Source organism: Podarcis bocagei, assembly GCF_964188305.1.
Source record: "Podarcis bocagei genome assembly, chromosome: 7".
In the NCBI taxonomy this organism is placed as follows: Eukaryota; Metazoa; Chordata; class Lepidosauria; order Squamata; family Lacertidae; genus Podarcis; species Podarcis bocagei.
The window spans coordinates 40,674,916-40,692,520 of NC_138132.1; the positions used below are offsets into that span (position 1 = coordinate 40,674,916).

A 17,605-nucleotide genomic window follows, 5' to 3' on the forward strand; every position below is an offset into this window, starting at 1 on the left:
CCACCATGTAAACACAGACTCCAGTTCTTATAATGAACCACATAAAAAAATAGATTTTATTTTGCCCTTGTGCTGAGTGCATTCCCATACCACCCAAGTCTTTAGAATAATCATACATAATACTGCATTGGGGAGGAAGAGGACTTGTAGAATCCATGCAATCTCACACATGAGGTTGTTGGCCACAATCCATCAGTATCATGCAGCTTCTTGGGAAATAAAGCGCTCCTCTCAAACCAGCTGCCATCTGATTTGAAAACCCAAGAGGCAGTGAAGCAGAGGTGTGTACATGTCAAGCGGCGGCGGCACATGCGCCGATGACAAGTTTGCTGAAGGGTAAAATGCAGCTCCTGGGATCTGCAGTTCAAATTAGGGCCACAATGTGTGTGTGTGTGTGTTGGGGGGGGGGACCAGTAGCTGCAGGGACTCCCTCCTTCCTCCCTTTCCCTGGGACTACAGAATGGGGGAAGGAGGCAACCCAAATATAAGGGAAGCCCGAGGCGCTCTCGGTTCGGCTGGACTTTCGGAACTGGCGCTTTGCCCGCTCAGGATCTAAGCAAGGGGGTCCTGTGTCTAGCTCCAATGCCAAGGCCCCAGATGCCACCCGCAGGCCGCTCTAAATCAGCCCCTTCCCATCCTACGATTAGTCCGTGGGGAGCCTGGGAAGGTTCACAAGCAAGACCCCCTGCGAGACCCTCCCCCAAAGTGTTGCTTGGGCCACCAAGCGCTCTCCAATGGCTTCTACTACGTTTCTGAGACGTTGGCGCAACAGATCGACAAAATATGGTTTTGCCATGCCTCTGAGCATGTGCCGATTCGCATTTGAAACTCAAATCCCATCTGGACTGGGGATGGAGGGCTTTGCTTCTTTGCGGTGCCCTGTGCGCCTGTAACCATCTGCGTGCCCTCCTACGAGGGATGATGTTGATCCTCAGCCGCCCCCCCCCCCCGCCCCGGGGCCTGTTTGCAAGCTGGCAGGCGAGCTGAGCGGAGCCCGGAGAAGAGATGCGCGCGCGGGAGCGGGGGCGCTGCGGCCGCTGTTGCTCTCCTCCCTCTTCCTTCCGCTCTCTTGCTCCGCGGCTGCTCTGGCTCGGCTCCCCTCGCGTCTCGAGCCCCTTTAAGAAGCCGCCGCGGAGCTCCTTGACGTCACCCGCCGCCCGCGGAACTCCCGCCCGCCCCGAGGAGCACCAGCTGCAGTAGCAGCAGCAGGAGGAAGAGCCGCGTCGCCCGCCCGGTGAGTGGCTTCGAGGGCCTGTGGAGCAAAGCCTCTCCGGATAGACCCCCTCCTCCCACGTCCATCGCTCCGGCCCCTTTCAGATCCCCCCGATGCCCCCCCCCCGATCTTCAGTACGACCAGGAGCAGGCCGAAGCTGCAGCGGTGGCAGCAGCGCCCCCTCTCTGTTTGCCGGGCACCGACTACCCCGAGGCGGCGGGGACTTCTAAACTGGGGCCCCGAGAGCGACTCAGCCCCGGGCGGCGCCTCGGGAAGAGGGGCACTCTGCACGCGCTCAGGGGCACTCTGCGCACGGCCCATCCTGGCAGCTAGGGGGTGGGCAGCAACTCCGTCCCGCTCCTTGTCGCTGGGCAGGCGCCCCCCCCCCCCTCGCCATCCCCGCTATGGCCCTGCACAGCAAGTCCTGGGGCGGCCCCCACCAGAGCTTCCCCCCGCCCGCACGGCTTTTCTCCCGCCGCATGATCGTCCTGCAGCAGGCACAGGCAGATTTAGGGCGCCCGGAGGCGAGCCGGGCCATCGGGGTCCCCCTGGCTCCGGGTGCTGGGCAGCGGCTCCCCCAGGCGACCTGGATATGCTGCGGACCTTCCGCAAGCCGATCAACCCCCTCCCTCCCCCAATCAGGAGAGATAAAAATAAAAATCCACTTGCAAGAGAAAGACTAGTGTCCGCCCCCCGCAATCTTCTTATTCAAACAGCCCCTTGCCAAAATCACTTGGTTAGGATGCAGGAGGCTGGTGTCGCCGGCGGGTTAGACCTTGGCCGGGGACGCGCAGTGTCGCCGGGACCCCCCTTTCCGAGCTTGCAATGGGTCCGTCCCCGCCTGATTAAAAGCCAGCTGCTCTTAGGCCTCCTTGCGGGCGGTGGGGGGGAGGCGGATTTAATTTCTATCTTCTTTAGAGACGGGGTGACTGCGCCAAGGCCGAGGGAAGCCAGCCTGGAAAAAGGAGAAGAGAAACCCCAATCGGGTGCAAATCCCGGAACGACTCCCCAGGCTTTGCTCTCTCTCCCATCCTGTCATGGCTGCTGGTTGCAAGAAGGACCCTGTGATGGCTGCCCAGTTCCTGCTCAGCTGGGTTCAGGCCCTTGTGTTAACTTTTGAAGCCCTGCACAACGTAGGGCTGGGGTACTCCAGGGACATCCTGAGCCCTCTGATCCCAGCTCCCTGGCATCATTTGCAGGCGTGTTGTTGGCGTCTCCTGAGTTGGTCAGGCTTATCTGACAGCAAGTGAAATAGAGCCTGGAGTGCCAGGCTCTGCCGGGAGAGATTCCGCTGGTGCCCCTTTGGCTTCAGCCTTTAAATGCCTGCTGAAAAGTTTCCTATGATGCCAGGTTGCATTTGCAGGCTATTAAGAGCACCTCTTTCCATAATAAATACTTGGTCTTCGATTCTAAATTTTGTTTCAGTTCTGTAGTGATATTATTGTAAACTGCTTTGATTTTTCTTATGATACAGTGGTATATAAATATTTTATTTTTATATTTTTTTAATAAGGCTATTGCTTTAGTGGTGGTGGGGGAGCCAGGAACACTAAATGAGATCAACCAAGTGTTGCAAGGCCTGGTTGAGACAGTGAGGAACACCCTTTAGCTGTCAATTGGGGCCCTTTTAGGCTTTCTTTGTGATTTCATGCACAAATTTTACACAGTGGGTTTGTCTCCAGTCAGTTCATCATCCCCTTACCCTGGTTTGCTTGAGGAGTTTAAAAACAGCTTCCCATTGATCATTTGTCCTCCCCCAGCTTTCCAGTGCATCCCCCCCGTCACTTTCCAAACCACAGAAAGTCAAGATCCTTTCTTAAAGTGTTTGTTGTGCTCAGGTGACAGAGCTCTTGAATTCTCTTTCCTTGTATAAACTTCTCTTTCTGGTTTGTGCTTGGGTGTCTCCTGCAAAATACTGACCATCTGGCAGGCCCCTTACCATAGTAAGCAGCTGGATTAGCCTCATTGTTTAGGAAATGTATGTAAAGTGTCTGTGGGAAACATCTTAAAATCGGTCCTTTTTCTTACTGAAATACATATTCCTTTTTTAACTGTGGTGAGCATTTCTGTGTGGCAGGGCTGTCATCAAAAAAAAAGGATTGGTTCCAGAATGTATCGAGGTGGGGCAGTGGCATCACCGAAACAGTCTGAGGAAGCTGTATCAGCCCCTCAGATGAAGGCCAGGGTATGGCTTTTGCTGTCCCTCTCGCTGCCACTAGGCTTTTCAGCTGAAAGGTGCCAATGCCAATTCGAGTAGAAATGTGCAGATTCGTAAGGAACCTGTAAGGCTTGGCTTGCTTGCATGAGTCCTCTGGGCCAGGGCTCCTTTAGGATACGCTTTGCAGTCCCAAAATTCCTGAAAGCCTTTCCCTCCCATGTCGTGTGCTTGAAGAGGGCCATAGAGAAGGCTTCCCCTCCCTCCATTCACTCTGCGTCTTCTCTTTGCAGCCCCCACCTCCATGCCGAGACTCCTGTGAGGCAGAGGCTGTTGTGGACATGGCTGCCGGCGCCCGGGCTTTCTCGGAAGGGAAGATTGCTGGCCTCTATGACCTGGAGCGCACTTTGGGCAAGGGCCACTTTGCGGTGGTGAAGCTGGCCCGGCATGTCTTCACGGGGGAGCGGGTGGCTGTCAAGGTGATTGACAAGAGCAAGCTGGATGGTGGGGCGGCCGCTCACCTCCTGCAAGAGGTCCGCTGCATGAAGCTGGTGCAGCACCCCAACGTGGTCCGCCTGTACGAGGTCATCGACACCCACGCCAAGCTCTACCTCATCCTGGAGCTGGGCGACGGCGGGGATATGTTCGACCACATCATGCAGCATGAGGGAGGCCTGGGGGAGGAGAAGGCCAAGCACTACTTCGCCCAGATTGTCCACGCCATCTCCTACTGCCACCGCCTCCACGTGGTCCACCGGGACCTCAAGCCCGAGAACGTGGTCTTCTTCCAAGAGCAGGGCGTGGTGAAGCTCACAGACTTTGGCTTCAGCAACTGCTTCCAGCCAGGCACCATGCTAACCACCAGCTGTGGCTCCTTGGCCTACTCTGCCCCAGAGATCCTGCTGGGGGACGAATACGATGCTCCTGCTGTCGGTAAGAGCTGGGGGGGGGGCTCTGGTGGCCTTTCGAAGGGGGAAGAGTTGGCAAGAGGCAGAGAGGGACATCCTGAGACCTACTGCACATTATTTATTATTTTATTTGAAACTGGATAACCTGCTCTTTCGAAAAATATAGCAAGGCGGCTTACGGCATGTAAAATACACAAAACAGTCTATAAACATGTATAAAACATAATTAAAAGCATTGGTGAATGCTGGTTGGTTAAAAGAAAAACGTTTATTCTGAAGGCCTGCCCCAGCAATGCAGTTATCAAAAGACCGGAGAGAAAGCAGGGACAGTTTCTGCTATGCTTCCCCAGGTGTGGAGTTTCACAGGACAGGGCTTGCCACACAAAAGCATTGGTCCTTCGGGGAGACCAGATGACGTCATAAAAGGCCTAGAAGAATTGTAGAGTTGGAAGGGACTCTGAGGATTATGTAGTCCAACCCCCTGCAGTGCAGGAGTATGCAGCTCTCCCATACGGAAATTGAACCTGCAGCCTTGGTCTTACCAGCACCATGCTCTAACCAACTGAGCTATCCAGCCTTCTCTGGCTTGCCAACCTGCCCTCTGGTATGTTTTGGGCTAAAGGTTCCATCATCCCTGGTCATTGGCCATGCTGGCTGGGGTTGATGGGAGTAGTAGTCCAAAACACCTGATACCAGAGGCTGGAGCTATGCCACAACAGAGGGAGGCCTTCATGTCCTCCTTGTGGATTTGACAGAGAAAGCAAGAGGCCAAGCTGATTAAATGGCCCTTTGGTGTGATCCAGCAGGGCTCATATTTCGGCCTTGGATTATCATGAGCCTTTGACATATTAGGGTGGAGTTTAATCCAATGTCAGTAGTTGTGTTTGTGTAGGACATAAATATATTCTCTAAATGTGGCATTGCCCACACGGATTCCACAGTGGAACAACAACGCAGCAACATTTGTAGTATATCTGCAAGTTGTAATAGGAGAACTTGTGCTGCCCTCCCCAGATTTTGAAAAGGGCAGTCAGCCTTCAAAATATGGGCAACAGATAAAGGTTAGGAGGATAGAAGTTTCTGCCATGTTGTCACCATTTTGGTGGTTAATTCAACCTCTGTAAATGCATTTAGAGGAGAAGGTATGGATTATTTCAAAACAGAGAACAAACAGAACCCTCTTCCCCATTTTAAAAAAAAGGATTTTCACTATGGTGCATGATGCAATACCATCCAGAATGAATCTATGAATACTGAATAATGATCAGTCTTGCAAAAATTCAGGTCATTTTCTGATTCTCAAAAATCTCCAATGTTAATGAACAAACAACCCCCAGAGCCAAAGGAAGCAAAATGATGACAGTCTACAATGTAGGCCCAGGATGGTTTGGTGTTGTGGCCTTTACCCTTAAAGGGTGGGGGCAGGCATGGTGGGGGGGGGCTGCTGAAGGAAGTAATCACTCACCCATCCTGTTCTTTTCTGAGCCCTCCAACTTGGCTTGAGTCTCATGTTGGCAACAGGTAGCTTGACTCGGGTTCAACAATATCTGGCCATTCTTGGTGACTGCTTCCGTAGGATTGCAAGAGGAGGCGAGTGAGGGCCCAGCCAGGAATAAATGTCTGGTGTGAGTTGTGTGCCTGGCCAGACCCCCTCCCCACCTCCAAAGACTGCCTGAGCTAGAGAAGAGGCCTGGGCAGGGCAGGATGTGGTGAGTGAGAGGGAGGTGTGTGTGTGTGTGTGTGTGTGTGTGTGTGTGTGTGTGCCTGTTTGCTTGCCTGCTTAGAACTTTTGGTTGCGGCTGCTAGCAGGAAAGAGCAGAGCTTGTTGACAGGTGCAGAGCCTGCCTCCAGGCTGTGGCTTCTCCCAGCTGGCATCCCCATGGCCGCACCCTCCTGTGACCCAGAGCATGGGCTGCACAGCACAGGGCACTCAGGCCTGTTGGGCCTCACACCCTGTTGCTCAGCTGACCCTTGGCCTGCTGGTCTGCTGGTGGCCTTGCCCCATTAGCTGCTGCCCTTTTCATGCCATGCTGCTCCTTGGCATACAGGGCACCCTGGTAGCCTGCAGCAGAACAGTGTGTGTGTGTGTGTGTGTGTGTGTGTGTGTGTGTGTGTGTGTTTGTGTTTGTAGGGAGCCCTGTGAGTCACCTGTGGCATTTGCTTGGTTTTCTCTTACCATTCCTGTGGTGCTGTTCAGTAAATTGTGGAGGGGAGGGGGGGTTGGATTAGCTGCTTCTAGAAGGAGAGGGGGTGAGAGAGGCTGCTGTTCTGACTGCCTCTCCCACTCCTTGAACAGGGCTGGATTGTTGGCATTTTGCAGCCTTTCATAGACAGTTGTTGCCAGAGGGCCTGAGCACCCTCGCCTGCTTCCTTTGCTCCATCCTTCCTGCCCCCCTCCTCTTTTCCTTTGCCAAGGCAGCCGCTTGACCTGGGAAGTGAGAAATGGTGCTCTGGGAAGGAAGAGGTGAGGTCAGAGGGAAATGGGTGGGATTTCCTGCCTGCCCAGCAGAGTGTTGTTGTTTTTTTCTTCAATGGTCCCGGAGCCATGAGGAGGAGAATGGCCACTACTTCAGACAGCCAAGGATGGCTCTTTCAGGCTCTGGGAATAACGAGCTGAGTGCGTATGAGAGCCAGCCATTTCTGCAGCTTGCCAAACTGGTCCACTGACCAGGAGGCCAGAAGCCTTGAGAATGGGCTGGAAAATTAGAAAGGTTTCTGCAGCTTTGGGAAGCCTTTTTTCCCGTCCCCACCCTAACATTTCTACCATGCGTAAAACAAAAAGATGCTTGTTGAGCAGTGCAGTGTACAAAGGGAGCCCTCTGCCTAGGCAGACCCTAAACTGTGAAAGGTGACAGCTTCCTAGCCTGCAAGAGAGTTCATCCAGCAGCTTGAGGCCAGTGGGATCCCTAAAAGGCTTGAGGAGGATGCCATGGTGGGTTCCTGCTGTGCTCGTCTCCTCAAATGGGGCAACTGAGCCATTGAGCTACACTTGGTTTAGGTTTGAAAGAGGACATCAAGAACCATAGAGTTGGCGGCCCAAGACACCCTGCTGCCTCTGGCACCCTCCCATGCCACACACAGGATCTGCTCAGAGCGGCGGCAGCCGACTCTTCCTTCCACCTGTTCTCCACTGTGTAGGAGGGCAGCAGAGCTAGCTTACAAGGGTGCACAGAGAGCTCTGTCTGGATGGCACCCAAAGGGGATTGGCAAAAGTGGAGGCCTCAGGTGGAAGAGCCAGGGAGCTGCTGCTGCATCTGTGGCCCCACTCGCTCTGCCTAATGGGAAGCCTGGCCCAGTGAGAACAGGACTGGAACTGAATGGAGCTGCTTCTCTCATTGAGCCTATTGTGCTATTTGGAGCTGAGCCAGTGCAAGGTGCTCTAGGTTTCACCCTGCTGCCTCCAGGGGAGCTCATGGCCTTGCTAGTCCCTGGGCTTTGCAGGGGGTGTTTGTGAAGTGTGTGTGTGTGTTGGTTTTGCTGGCCGCAGTGCACATAAAGATCCCAGATATGACAACATGAAGGCAGTGGGGTTGATGTCTGTGTGAGCAGCGCCTGTTGCCTCTTCAACCATATACAAATCTTAATGCAAAGTTCCAAGAGGAACCAAAAGCTGAAATCGCAGCATCCTGCACCTTTGAGGCCATGTGCCTGTTCTGAGAACGTTGCAGATTTGCATCCACTTCCTCCTTCTTCCACCCTTTAGTTGAGGGCCCTGACTACGATACAGACAGCTGCAAGCCCTCCTGGCAGCTGAGAACTTTCTTTACGCCCCTGACTGCTGGGAGCCCAGCTACCCGTGAACAGCAACTTGCTGCTCTGCTCCTTAGAAGGAAAATGCTCTGTTTCAGAACAGCTGGTGTTCTCCTTCTCTGCCCCCGCCCCCTGTGCATGCATCACCCCACCCTCAAGTCCCCCAGTGGCTGATTTCTCCTCCCTGCTGCTCCCCCTCCTGGCCACCTGCAGCAATGAGGACCTTGACAGCATAGCAGCACCCCTTCGGCTGCTATTTATAAGCACCCTTGGAGCAGCGGCTGCTCCTCTATGCTGGCAGTCTGCTTCCTGCTTCCTGTCTCCTCTTAAAGCCGGCTGTGTAGGAGCCTGAGATAACCTCTCATTTTTCTTCACAGCCAAGCCGTCAAACTGAGGCAAATGTGTGGGCGAAGCAAGGCCTGGCTCCACAGTTCTCAGCAACTGGAGGGGGTGGGGGCTTTTTTCCTGGAGTCCCTGTGTCCTAGCTCAGTGTATGTGTGTGAAAGTGAGACAGATTGACACCTTGCCCCTTGTCAGTATCCCCTTTTAGAAGTGGCTTCCTCGCTTCCTGTATTGAAGGGACTTACAGCTGGTCCTGGGGCCCCAGCCCGTTGCTGGAGGGTGGAGGGAGTGGGCTGGAGTTGGGTTGACCAATGGGGTCATTGGTTTGTGGGCAAACAAGTCTTGCTTGCAGTAACAAGTGGTGGACGCACACACCCCGTCGGCTGTCCAAGGTCCACCTCATTCCCACCATGTGGCAACTGCAAATGTCAGCACATGCTGACAGGGATTTGAGAATAACTGTGGGAACCCACTTGCTGTAAGCAGCCTAGCCAGTTAAGAACAGGATGTGGTAGAGATGGGGAGGCCACTGGAGTCGCATGCCCCTCACACCCAAAGCCCCTCTCTTTATGGGCTCGTCCACACTTCTGCTTCTCCCATGCTTAGAAAGCATGGGTCCAAGCTGTTTCCCCCTTGTCCCACTCCTTTCCATTCTTTAAGTCTGCATCAGAGCATATGTCAATCTGGAGCAAACCCAAATTGCTGTTTGCTCCAACTGAGCACTAAAGAGTGGTTTTTCTGTGTGGAAAGCCACAGGAAAAAGAGGAACTGTGGACATGCCCTAAGTGACATGAGGAACAAGCCACACACAATATTTTGCTATCTCTCACCTGGGGGCAGCTTTTGCAGGCCACGTTCTTTGTTAAGCATTCGGTTTTAGTCTTGCATCAGCATTCCAGAGCACCCTTCTGCCTCACTGCAGGGAGGGGCTTCCCTAGTCCTAAACTACTTCTGGGGCACCATGGAGTGGCAGGGGCAGCCCTCTCCCTGCCTGCATCTCCCTTGCAAGTGCCAACATTCTGCTCCTGGAATAATTAGCCAGATAGCCAGCCTTCACACTGGTCTGGAAGGGAAAGATCATAGCTATGTTGTAGGGCCCTGAAGTCTGGGTGGGTGTGTCCATGTGCAGCCTCTCAGGCATCTGCTTTGAAGGGGGGCCTCTGGCTCTGCTGATTTCAGGGGCCCTTTCCTCCCCAGGGCCTAGCTCTGCAAAAGAAAGCAAGTCCCAGTGGTGGCGATGAGCACCTGTGATGACACCAAAGGGACCCCATGTCTGATAATAATGAATGATGATGATAGTTGCAATGAATGCACAGATAGTTGTGTGAATATTCATTCACCATTAAAAAAACCAAAAAACCCATACAATAATAAAAACCTGAGGAGGAGAAGCCTTTGCTTTCCAAGGACCTTCATGTGCCCTTCAGATGCTGCTGGTAGGAGGAGAGATGGCTCACCCCACAGCTGAAGGCTGTACAGTGAGGGTGGGTGTTTTTAATATTACAGCCACCTCTCCACCCTGAGATTTACACACACACACACACACACACACACACACACACACACACGAGAGAGAGAGAGAGAGAGAGAGACTGTTGCCCATTATTGTCTCTCTCCTTGTTGATTTGGGAAAGGGAAGTAAGAAGACTCTTTCAACAAGCATGGCAGTGCTACTCCTGCAACCTGTTCTGTTGAAACCAGGGAGTGTCCCAACAACACTCCTACTTCTGCGCACATCCCTCGCAGATCTCAGACCTGCCTGCAACTGTCAGTAGACAATCGCCCCGACTTTCTGTAGGATCCACCTAATGGCAGTGTGCTGTCAAGTGTGTTGTGGGGGGTGGGCTGAGTTTCAGTTCTCTTATAGCAGGACCCAACATTTCCTGTTCCTTCCACCACCCCCTCCCTAGTTTTTAAGCCTGGGTGCAGAGCTAGGGAGACCCAGGCACATACCATAGTTTCCTGGAGGTGTTGATAAAGTGGCACTTGCAAATTTGATGCAAATGCGTGCTATGAACTGTGCCCCAAGTAATTTAAATGCTTAGCAGTGCCCCCTAAAAGCCAGAACAACGGAGAGGGTTGCTGCAGTTGCAGTCTTTCTGGGTGGGATGGGGAACAGCTTTAGGCATATCGGGTGGGCATGCAAGGGTAAAATTGGAAAGGTCCCCTGGGTGGCCTTGGGGTCCTTTGACCCACTTGGGCAGAAGTGCCTAGCAGGAGGCGGAAGAAACAGCTCTTGCCAAGAGCTTGCCTGAGCCGATTATGCTCCAAAGGATTTGAGGCCCCCACCGCACTGCTTATCTCCTGGGCCATCTGTGCTCTGTCCCCTCCTTTCCTCTGCCTCCAAGAGCTTTGCCCGCCCCCCTCTCCAGGCTGCCTTCTTTCCCTGCCTTGTCCAGCCCTGCTGGGAGAGTCCAATTTGCTCTCATCTGCAGAGAACCCAAACCCAGGGCTCATCTTGGTGGTTCTTGAGTTGGGGGCAGGGGGCAAGAGACAATATCATCTGTGGCCCTCCAGACATTGTTGGGCTCCCCCTCCCTCCAGCCGGCATCCCAGCCATTCACCAGGATGGTGAGGAGTTGGAATCCAGCCAGGAAGGTGGGCTCTGGCTCTCAGGCCAAGAGGGCGATGGAAGGAGCCTTTTCCTGTTGCCTCCTCCACACATTTCACTGCTGCTTCCTTTTCCTCTCGTCTTCCTTGGCCCTGCACCTCCATCCCTCCCAAATCCAGGACAGCCAAGGTCCTTGGGCACCCCTCTCTCCTTTCCCCCATTTTTGGGGGGTTTGCAAATAACAGGCTTTTTTGCTTACGGTGTGCCGGTCCTTTTTTCATCTTAGTCCGGAGCTGGAAGGTATACATTATGCAGGATGAGGTGTAAGTAGGACTGCCCTTGGAGGCTGCAGCTGGTGCAGACGTTGGCAGCCAAGGGGCTTGTGGGGGCAAATGACCCCCTAGCATAAAACGCCTTGCTTGTGGGATTTGCACTGCCTGCCAAGCTGCTGCAAGGCCAAGTTCAAAGTGCTGGTCCCGCCCTATAAGGCCCCATGCAGCTCATCAAATGCTTGCAATTAATGTCACTTGTTGTTTGAGCTTGATCTCAGTGAGAAAATCAAAGAAAAGTTGGAAGGTTTTGGTTCAGGGCTGTGGGACTGAGGTGGGCAGGTGAACTTTGGGAATGCTCACCTGCATTTACGGCATTTATCCCCCACCTTCTTCCCTCCAGGGAGCTCATGGGGGTGTACTTGCTTTTCCTTTTCCGAATTCTGTCATCACGACAACCCTCTGAGGCAGTTTAGGCCGAGAGTGAGTGAGTGGCCCAAGGTCACCAAGGGAGCTTCATGGCTGAGAGGGGGCTTGAGCCTGGAACTCCCAGGTCCTAGTCTGACACTCGCAGGATCTCCATAGAACACTGAGTAGAGGTTGAGGAGAGGTTCTGATCCATCTCACGGTTCTGTGCCATTGAGGCCACCTGCCTTTTCCGCAGCAGCCTTAGTTTTACAAAGTGGTGCTGTGGTGGAAAGCCAAGAACTTGTTGGGAGTGCTTGTGTGCGGGTCTCTCTATTTCAGGCCAATGATCCCTGTTCCTCTCTTGCTTTCTGTCTTTCTCCAGATGTCTGGAGCCTGGGAGTCATCCTGTACATGCTGGTCTGTGGGCACCCGCCTTTCCAGGAAGCCAACGACAGCGAGACGCTGACCATGATCCTTGACTGTCGCTACGAGACCCCCCCTCATGTCTCCTCTGAGTGTGCAGAGTACGACCAGACCCCCCTCCCAACTCACTCCCCACACACCTGTCATGCACCCCACTTGCCCTCACCAGGTGTGGCAACCGGGTCGTGCACCTCCTTCCTCCCCTCCAGACAGAGAGAAGGCACCTGGGTTCCCTGCCCCAGATTGTAGCCCTGCCCCTTTGCTGACCCTGTGCCCTCCAGGCTCTGCCCAAAGCAGCATGGTTGTTGTAGAGTAGACCCTAGCGGGCATAAGGTTGGGGAAGAATGAGGGTTCTAGATCCTTCTGTCCTCACCCCCTCCCCCGGGACTGGGCCTGTTCCCTGTGGGGAATGGTGTGGGAGGTCAGGCAGGCATGCCTGAGATGGGACACAGTGCCCTTTCACATGCTCCTCCCTTTGTCCCAGGCTCCCTCTGTCCGTGGGGAAGAAAGGGGGGGGCTAAGGCTGACTGAGCTCCAGGCAGCAGCAGGCCCTGTAGGACCCGGCTGCCCCCGCTTAGAGACCAGCAATGACAAGAGTCACATGAACACATAGGGTGGGAAGAGATCTTGCCATGGGTTGGTGCTGCCTATCTGTGTGGGGTGGGGCTTCACAGGAGGGGGCAGGAAAGATGTGATATCTGAGGGCCTCCGCCTGACTTTGCCCCCCCCATACACCCCTTCTGTTGGACAGCCTGATCGCCCAGATGCTGCAGCGGGACCCCCAGAAGAGGGCCTCCTTGGAGCAGATTGAGAGCCATCCCTGGCTGCAAGGTGTGGACCCTTCCCCTGCCAGCCGCTCCCTCCTGCCTTTGACGTCGCACAGGCGGGTCTCGGAGGAAGAGCACGGCATCATCATCCAAGCCATGATGTGCGGCAACATTGCGGACCGAGAGACCATCCAGGAGTGAGTCTTCCAAGGGTGGGAGGAGCAATCTGAATTTCCATCCGACGGGGCTCTGGTTGGCTGGGAGGAAAGTGGTAGTGGTGGGGAGCAGGGAGAGAGGACTTACTTAGAAGTAAGTGCTTTGGGGGCTGCCTCCTCAGGCTAGCCCTGCCCTCTTTCCTAACCCCTCACCAGATGCTGTGGGCTGCTCTCCTCAAGAGTCATAAGGAAGGCTGCAACAGCCGTGATGCAGCAGTCCTCCTCATGTGGAGGACTTCTGCCCTGGAGCCACCTGCCTTCGCTCCTGGGTTGGGTCAGCTTTGGCTAGACTGAGGCCTTTCAGCATATTTGGACTACAGTTCCCATCAGACCCAGCCAGTGCTTGTCACTTCCAGCACCGCTGTGCTGGCTGGGGCTGATGGGAGTTGTAGTCCAAAACCTTGGAGGGCCTCAGGCTGGGATAGGCTGGTCCTCTTTGACCTGAAGCATCTCATTGGTTGAGACGAGCCTGTTGGCAGTGAGTGCCCTCTGAGCATTGGGGGTTTTCTGCCAGGAGAGGCTTTTGGCATCTTGCCTCTTTCGTCCTTCCTGGAGTTGAAGCTGCTTCCCCCTCCCCACCTCCTTTGCCCTTGTATCACCTCTACGTGCTCCTTGCAGGGTCCTCCGAGGGTCCTCTTGACTTCTGTCCCTTGCGTCCCTTGTGCACAGAGCCCTGGAGGCCAACCGCTACAACCACGTGACGGCCACCTACTTCCTGCTGGCTGAGAGGATCCTGCGGGAGAAGCAGGAGAAGCAGAGTCCTGGAGCCAGCCTGGCCTACAACCTGGCGCAGCATGTCCAGAGCAGGCAAGTCTTGGGCTTCTTGGGGCCGGGGTTTGCTTTGACCATTATCACAGCTTTCTGAGCACCTTCCCTTTTGCCTCTTTCTCTCAGGAGCTCCTTCAGCACTGTGGGGGACCCCGGCCAACCGCTGCCCACCGCAGGCAAAAGCCCTCAGCCACTGCCCACAACCAAGAGCGCCCTGGAGGCCTTTGCAGAGCATTCTGGGAAGTCCCTTCTGTCCTTCTCTGCGCTGGGGGAGGACGAGTCACCTTCCAGCTTCCACGGGTGCGGGCAGCCCATCAGAGCCCTGATCCGGCCCTCGCTCATCGAGACCCCCATTGCCAAGAGCACCCCCGCCCTGCAGCAGATTTCGGAGGAGGAAGAGGAGGAGGAGGAGGAAGAAGAGGGGAAGCCTGGCCTGTTCCGCAGGAGGACGTCTTCCCTGAACCAGGAGCAGATGAGTGACTTCCAGAGTGCCAAGGCTTCCTTGCTCTTCTGCCGGAGTCTTGCGTCCCACAACAAAACAGGGAAGGCTCTTGGCCCAGGATTCCCCAAGGCCCGTGGTGGCCCGGAGCCTCAAGGGCCTGAGGGTGGCCTCTCCCTGGCAGCGCCACAGAGGCCTTCATGCCCGCAAGGCGAACGGGAGGAAGGCACGGGCACTCAGGTGGGCAGCAGCCTCTGCCTGCCACAGGAGGTGGGCCCAGAAATGCCAGCAGAAGGAGGCCCAAGAGGCAGTTCTTGGATGGGCGGCGAGGAGAGGAGGAAGGGCAGTGCCATCTTTGAGGCAGTGGGCAAAAGGGAGCAGCCCCCAGGGAAGGAGGAAGAGGCCAACAACAACACCCCCCCAGGGAAAGGAGGCGCTGGAGAGGGGGAGGAAGAAAGACTCTTGAAGAAAGAGCACGGGCCACGGAATGACGATGAGACTCTGGCTCAGGGCAGCTGTGGCCAGAGAGCTGCTGGGATGAGCCCAGCCTCAGACCCGGAAGGCCAATTCCACAAAAGCCCTGAGATGGGACCAGCCCAGAGGCCGAAGCAGGACGGCCACCGGAACGGCAGTGGCAGTGAGGGCCTGGCAGACGTGATCAAGCTGGACCCTGCCAAGGGCAAGAACGCCAACCTGAAGGACCGGATCCTGCAGTTCCCACTCTGCGAGAAGGCCCTCGCGTTCCGGATGCGGCCCGCCTCCAAGGAGAGCCTTCTCTCTCTGGGACAGTTCAACTGTTGCCATGTCATCTGAGCCGTGCGTCTGCATCTGAAAGAGAGGGATGTGGGCTGAGGAGGGGGATGGCGGCGTTGGTGGAAAGGGCAAGCCCCCCAGCCAGAGGGCCTCGGGTCGCTCCATTCCCATCATCCTCTGCTCCCAGTGAACGGCTGCCACCATCCTGCCCACCCGCCTGCCTGCCTGCCTGAGAATTGCATTTTGACTCTTGCTCTGTATATCTGCTTGAATCGGGTGAACCAAATGGCTGCTCCTCTCCCTCTCCCCCCTTGTCCCAGCTGATGCTGTCCAAAGGCCACAGCCCCCCCCCCTTAGTTCACTGCATGCTGAACCTAAATCTCCACCCAAGACCAGGGTGTGGGTGTTTGTGTGCCCAGAGCTTCTCAACAGCAAATCGGCAGTTCCAATTCCGCTGGGAGCTCTGGGGCAGCTCATCTGGAGAGAGGCCAATGGGTCTATGGAGGCCTGTTTCCTCCTATGTCCCCCTGCTAGAGGCCAAGGGTGCCTGTCGCAGAGGCAAAACGGATGTCCCTGGTCCTAAAGCTGACAGAGGCGTTGTGGGTGGAGATTCTTTCAACCTCCTTTACAGTGGCCAAAGGGCAACCTTTCTCTCCCACCACCCCAGCAAGGCTCCCCACGTGAGTCTTGCCACGTGGGTCCCTGCAGGTTTACTTGTCCTAAACAGGTCAGCTTCAACGGCCGCCTTTCTTGTCCCTAAGGCCAACTCAGATGGAAGCCACGTTGCTCCCGGCCACCTTTGCTCTGCTTCCAAGCCCCGGCCACCAACTGCTGCTTGGCTGTGCCTGTCGAGGCATCCCAGATTGTGACTGTCTGAGCTGAGCTCCCGGATGCTGCTTCCCCTTCCTGCCAGGGAGGGACCAAAAAGCCAACTCTGGCCTGCATTTGCTAGTGGCTGCCTTTGCTTTAAGCTGACATGGCAAGCTTTGTAGTTGCAAAGGGGCAGCAGACCCAGGCCTGGACTCAAGCTCCTCTTCAGGTGCCCAGGGAAGGCTCCTGGCTGCCTCTTCTCCTCCCTGGGCTAGGAGTCCAACAGTGTTGGCTGGCCGAGGCTGCTTCTTCCCACCCCATCACCTCCCAGTCCAGCTCCGTTTTAGAATCAGAGCCAGGCTGCGGGGAGGTGCAGATCAAGCAGCAATCTGAGGTAAAAATTAGACACACACACCAAGTGGGGTAGGACAACTCCTGAGCACCAATGCCAAAAGCGGCTACTGATTTCACCACCTCTCCTGTGGGCCAGGTGACTGAGGTTGTGGCACTGCACCCATGGCAGGGCTGAGAGCGCCCCCCTCTTGGTCTTTCCTAACTGCTGGGTGTGGGTCCAGAAGGGGTGCTGATGGGGCTCTTGCTTTGCCTTTATGAAGGCATCCCTCTCCGTTAGCACTATCCATGTTGTTTTCGCCCTGCCCCTTATGGACTAGCTGCTTGGTTTGAGTCCCTTCTGGCCTGTGCATTGGAAGGAGCCCCTGCATCTGGCTGTGAACTGCCTGCCTCTTTCTGGCCAGTCCCCCTGGACCGCTTCCCGAGGAGCCGCATGCATTTCTCTTCCAAAGCATCCTAGCTCTGCCAAGCCTGAAGAGGTGAGGTTTTTATAGCAATTGAAATATTTTTTAAGAATAGTCTATTTTAATGTAACATAGAGAAGGCTCTGTATCCCTTTCCCCCGCAAGCCCAGGGGTTTCCCTGGGCAGCAAATGCACTTTTTAGGAGTCAACTAGCCATGCTCTTCTCCCTGCCTGTTCCTGCCCCCCCCGCCCCCGTTTGCCAGCAATGTTGCCCCTACTTACCTTCCCTTCTTTTTCTTCTGTCCTCCTGAAGGACTTTGCCAGTTTGGGTGGGCTGGATAAAGGAGGGCCAAAGGAGGAGGATGCCACCACAGAGGATGGCTCCTGGCCATGCTGGGAGGGACCTCTAGTGTGTGTGTGTGCGCGCGCGCATGTGTGCACATCATATACGCACCCCCTCCCCATTGCGTTCCTCCCTCCTTCCCCCCCTTGAAGTGCTGCCAATCCTCATCCGCCTCCCCATTTATGCCCTACACCAAAACCTCCATCTTCTCTCTGAAACTCTTCCAGGAAAATAAGCTTTCTGTGTATTATTATTATTATGTTATTATTGTTATTATTATCATCCTTCTTTCTTGCTGGCAAGAAATGAATTGGGGATTTGATTGCTGAGCTCCCGCTGGGTTCTGTATCAAGTGCACTGACTGGATCTAAGGCAGCAAGTGGAGTCCAATAAAATGGCTGTGCTGGACTCTGGAGCCGCCTGTGTGTTTCCTCCCTCAGGGGGACGTTGGGTGGGAATGGGTGTGAGCAGCAGGAGGAGGATTCCACTTCAATCCTGCCTTTTAGAGGGGCCCCTGTGGCTGTTTTACACCTTCAACATTGCTGCTGCCACAGGAGAGTTTGTGTCTCTGAATAGGACAAGGGACAGTGATGGAGGCGGCAATTCCACACCTTGCCTCTTACAAACACATGAAGCTGCCCTTCGCCAACATGGTGCCTTCCATACGTTTTGGGTTACAATTCGCAGCCAACACAGCCGCCCAAACATCTGGAGGGCAGCTGGCATTGGGAAGTTT

The 17,605-nt window shown here is 55.0% G+C and overlaps 1 protein-coding gene across 1 annotated transcript; it reads left to right on the plus strand.

Moving 5' to 3' along the window:
- Positions 1 to 422: 422 nt before the first annotated feature.
- Positions 423 to 17,277, plus strand: LOC308590720 (uncharacterized protein). Its single transcript, XM_081200886.1, has 6 exons — positions 423 to 1,234; positions 3,662 to 4,301; positions 11,979 to 12,120; positions 12,771 to 12,983; positions 13,671 to 13,808; positions 13,896 to 17,277. The coding sequence occupies exons 2-6, from the start codon at positions 3,710 to 3,712 to the stop codon at positions 15,019 to 15,021; spliced, it is 2,211 nt and encodes a 736-aa protein (XP_081057012.1). The 5' UTR covers positions 423 to 1,234; positions 3,662 to 3,709; the 3' UTR covers positions 15,022 to 17,277.
- The last annotated feature ends 328 nt before the right edge of the window (positions 17,278 to 17,605 follow it).

Coding starts and splice junctions, on each gene's coding strand:
- LOC308590720 (XM_081200886.1), top strand. CDS start 3,710: ATGGCTGCCGGCGCCCGGGCTTTCTCGGAAGGGAAGATTGCTGGCCTC. Junction 4,302..11,978: donor ATACGATGCTCCTGCTGTCG/GTAAGAGCTGGG, acceptor GTCTTTCTCCAG/ATGTCTGGAGCCTGGGAGTC. Junction 13,809..13,895: donor GCGCAGCATGTCCAGAGCAG/GCAAGTCTTGGG, acceptor TCTTTCTCTCAG/GAGCTCCTTCAGCACTGTGG.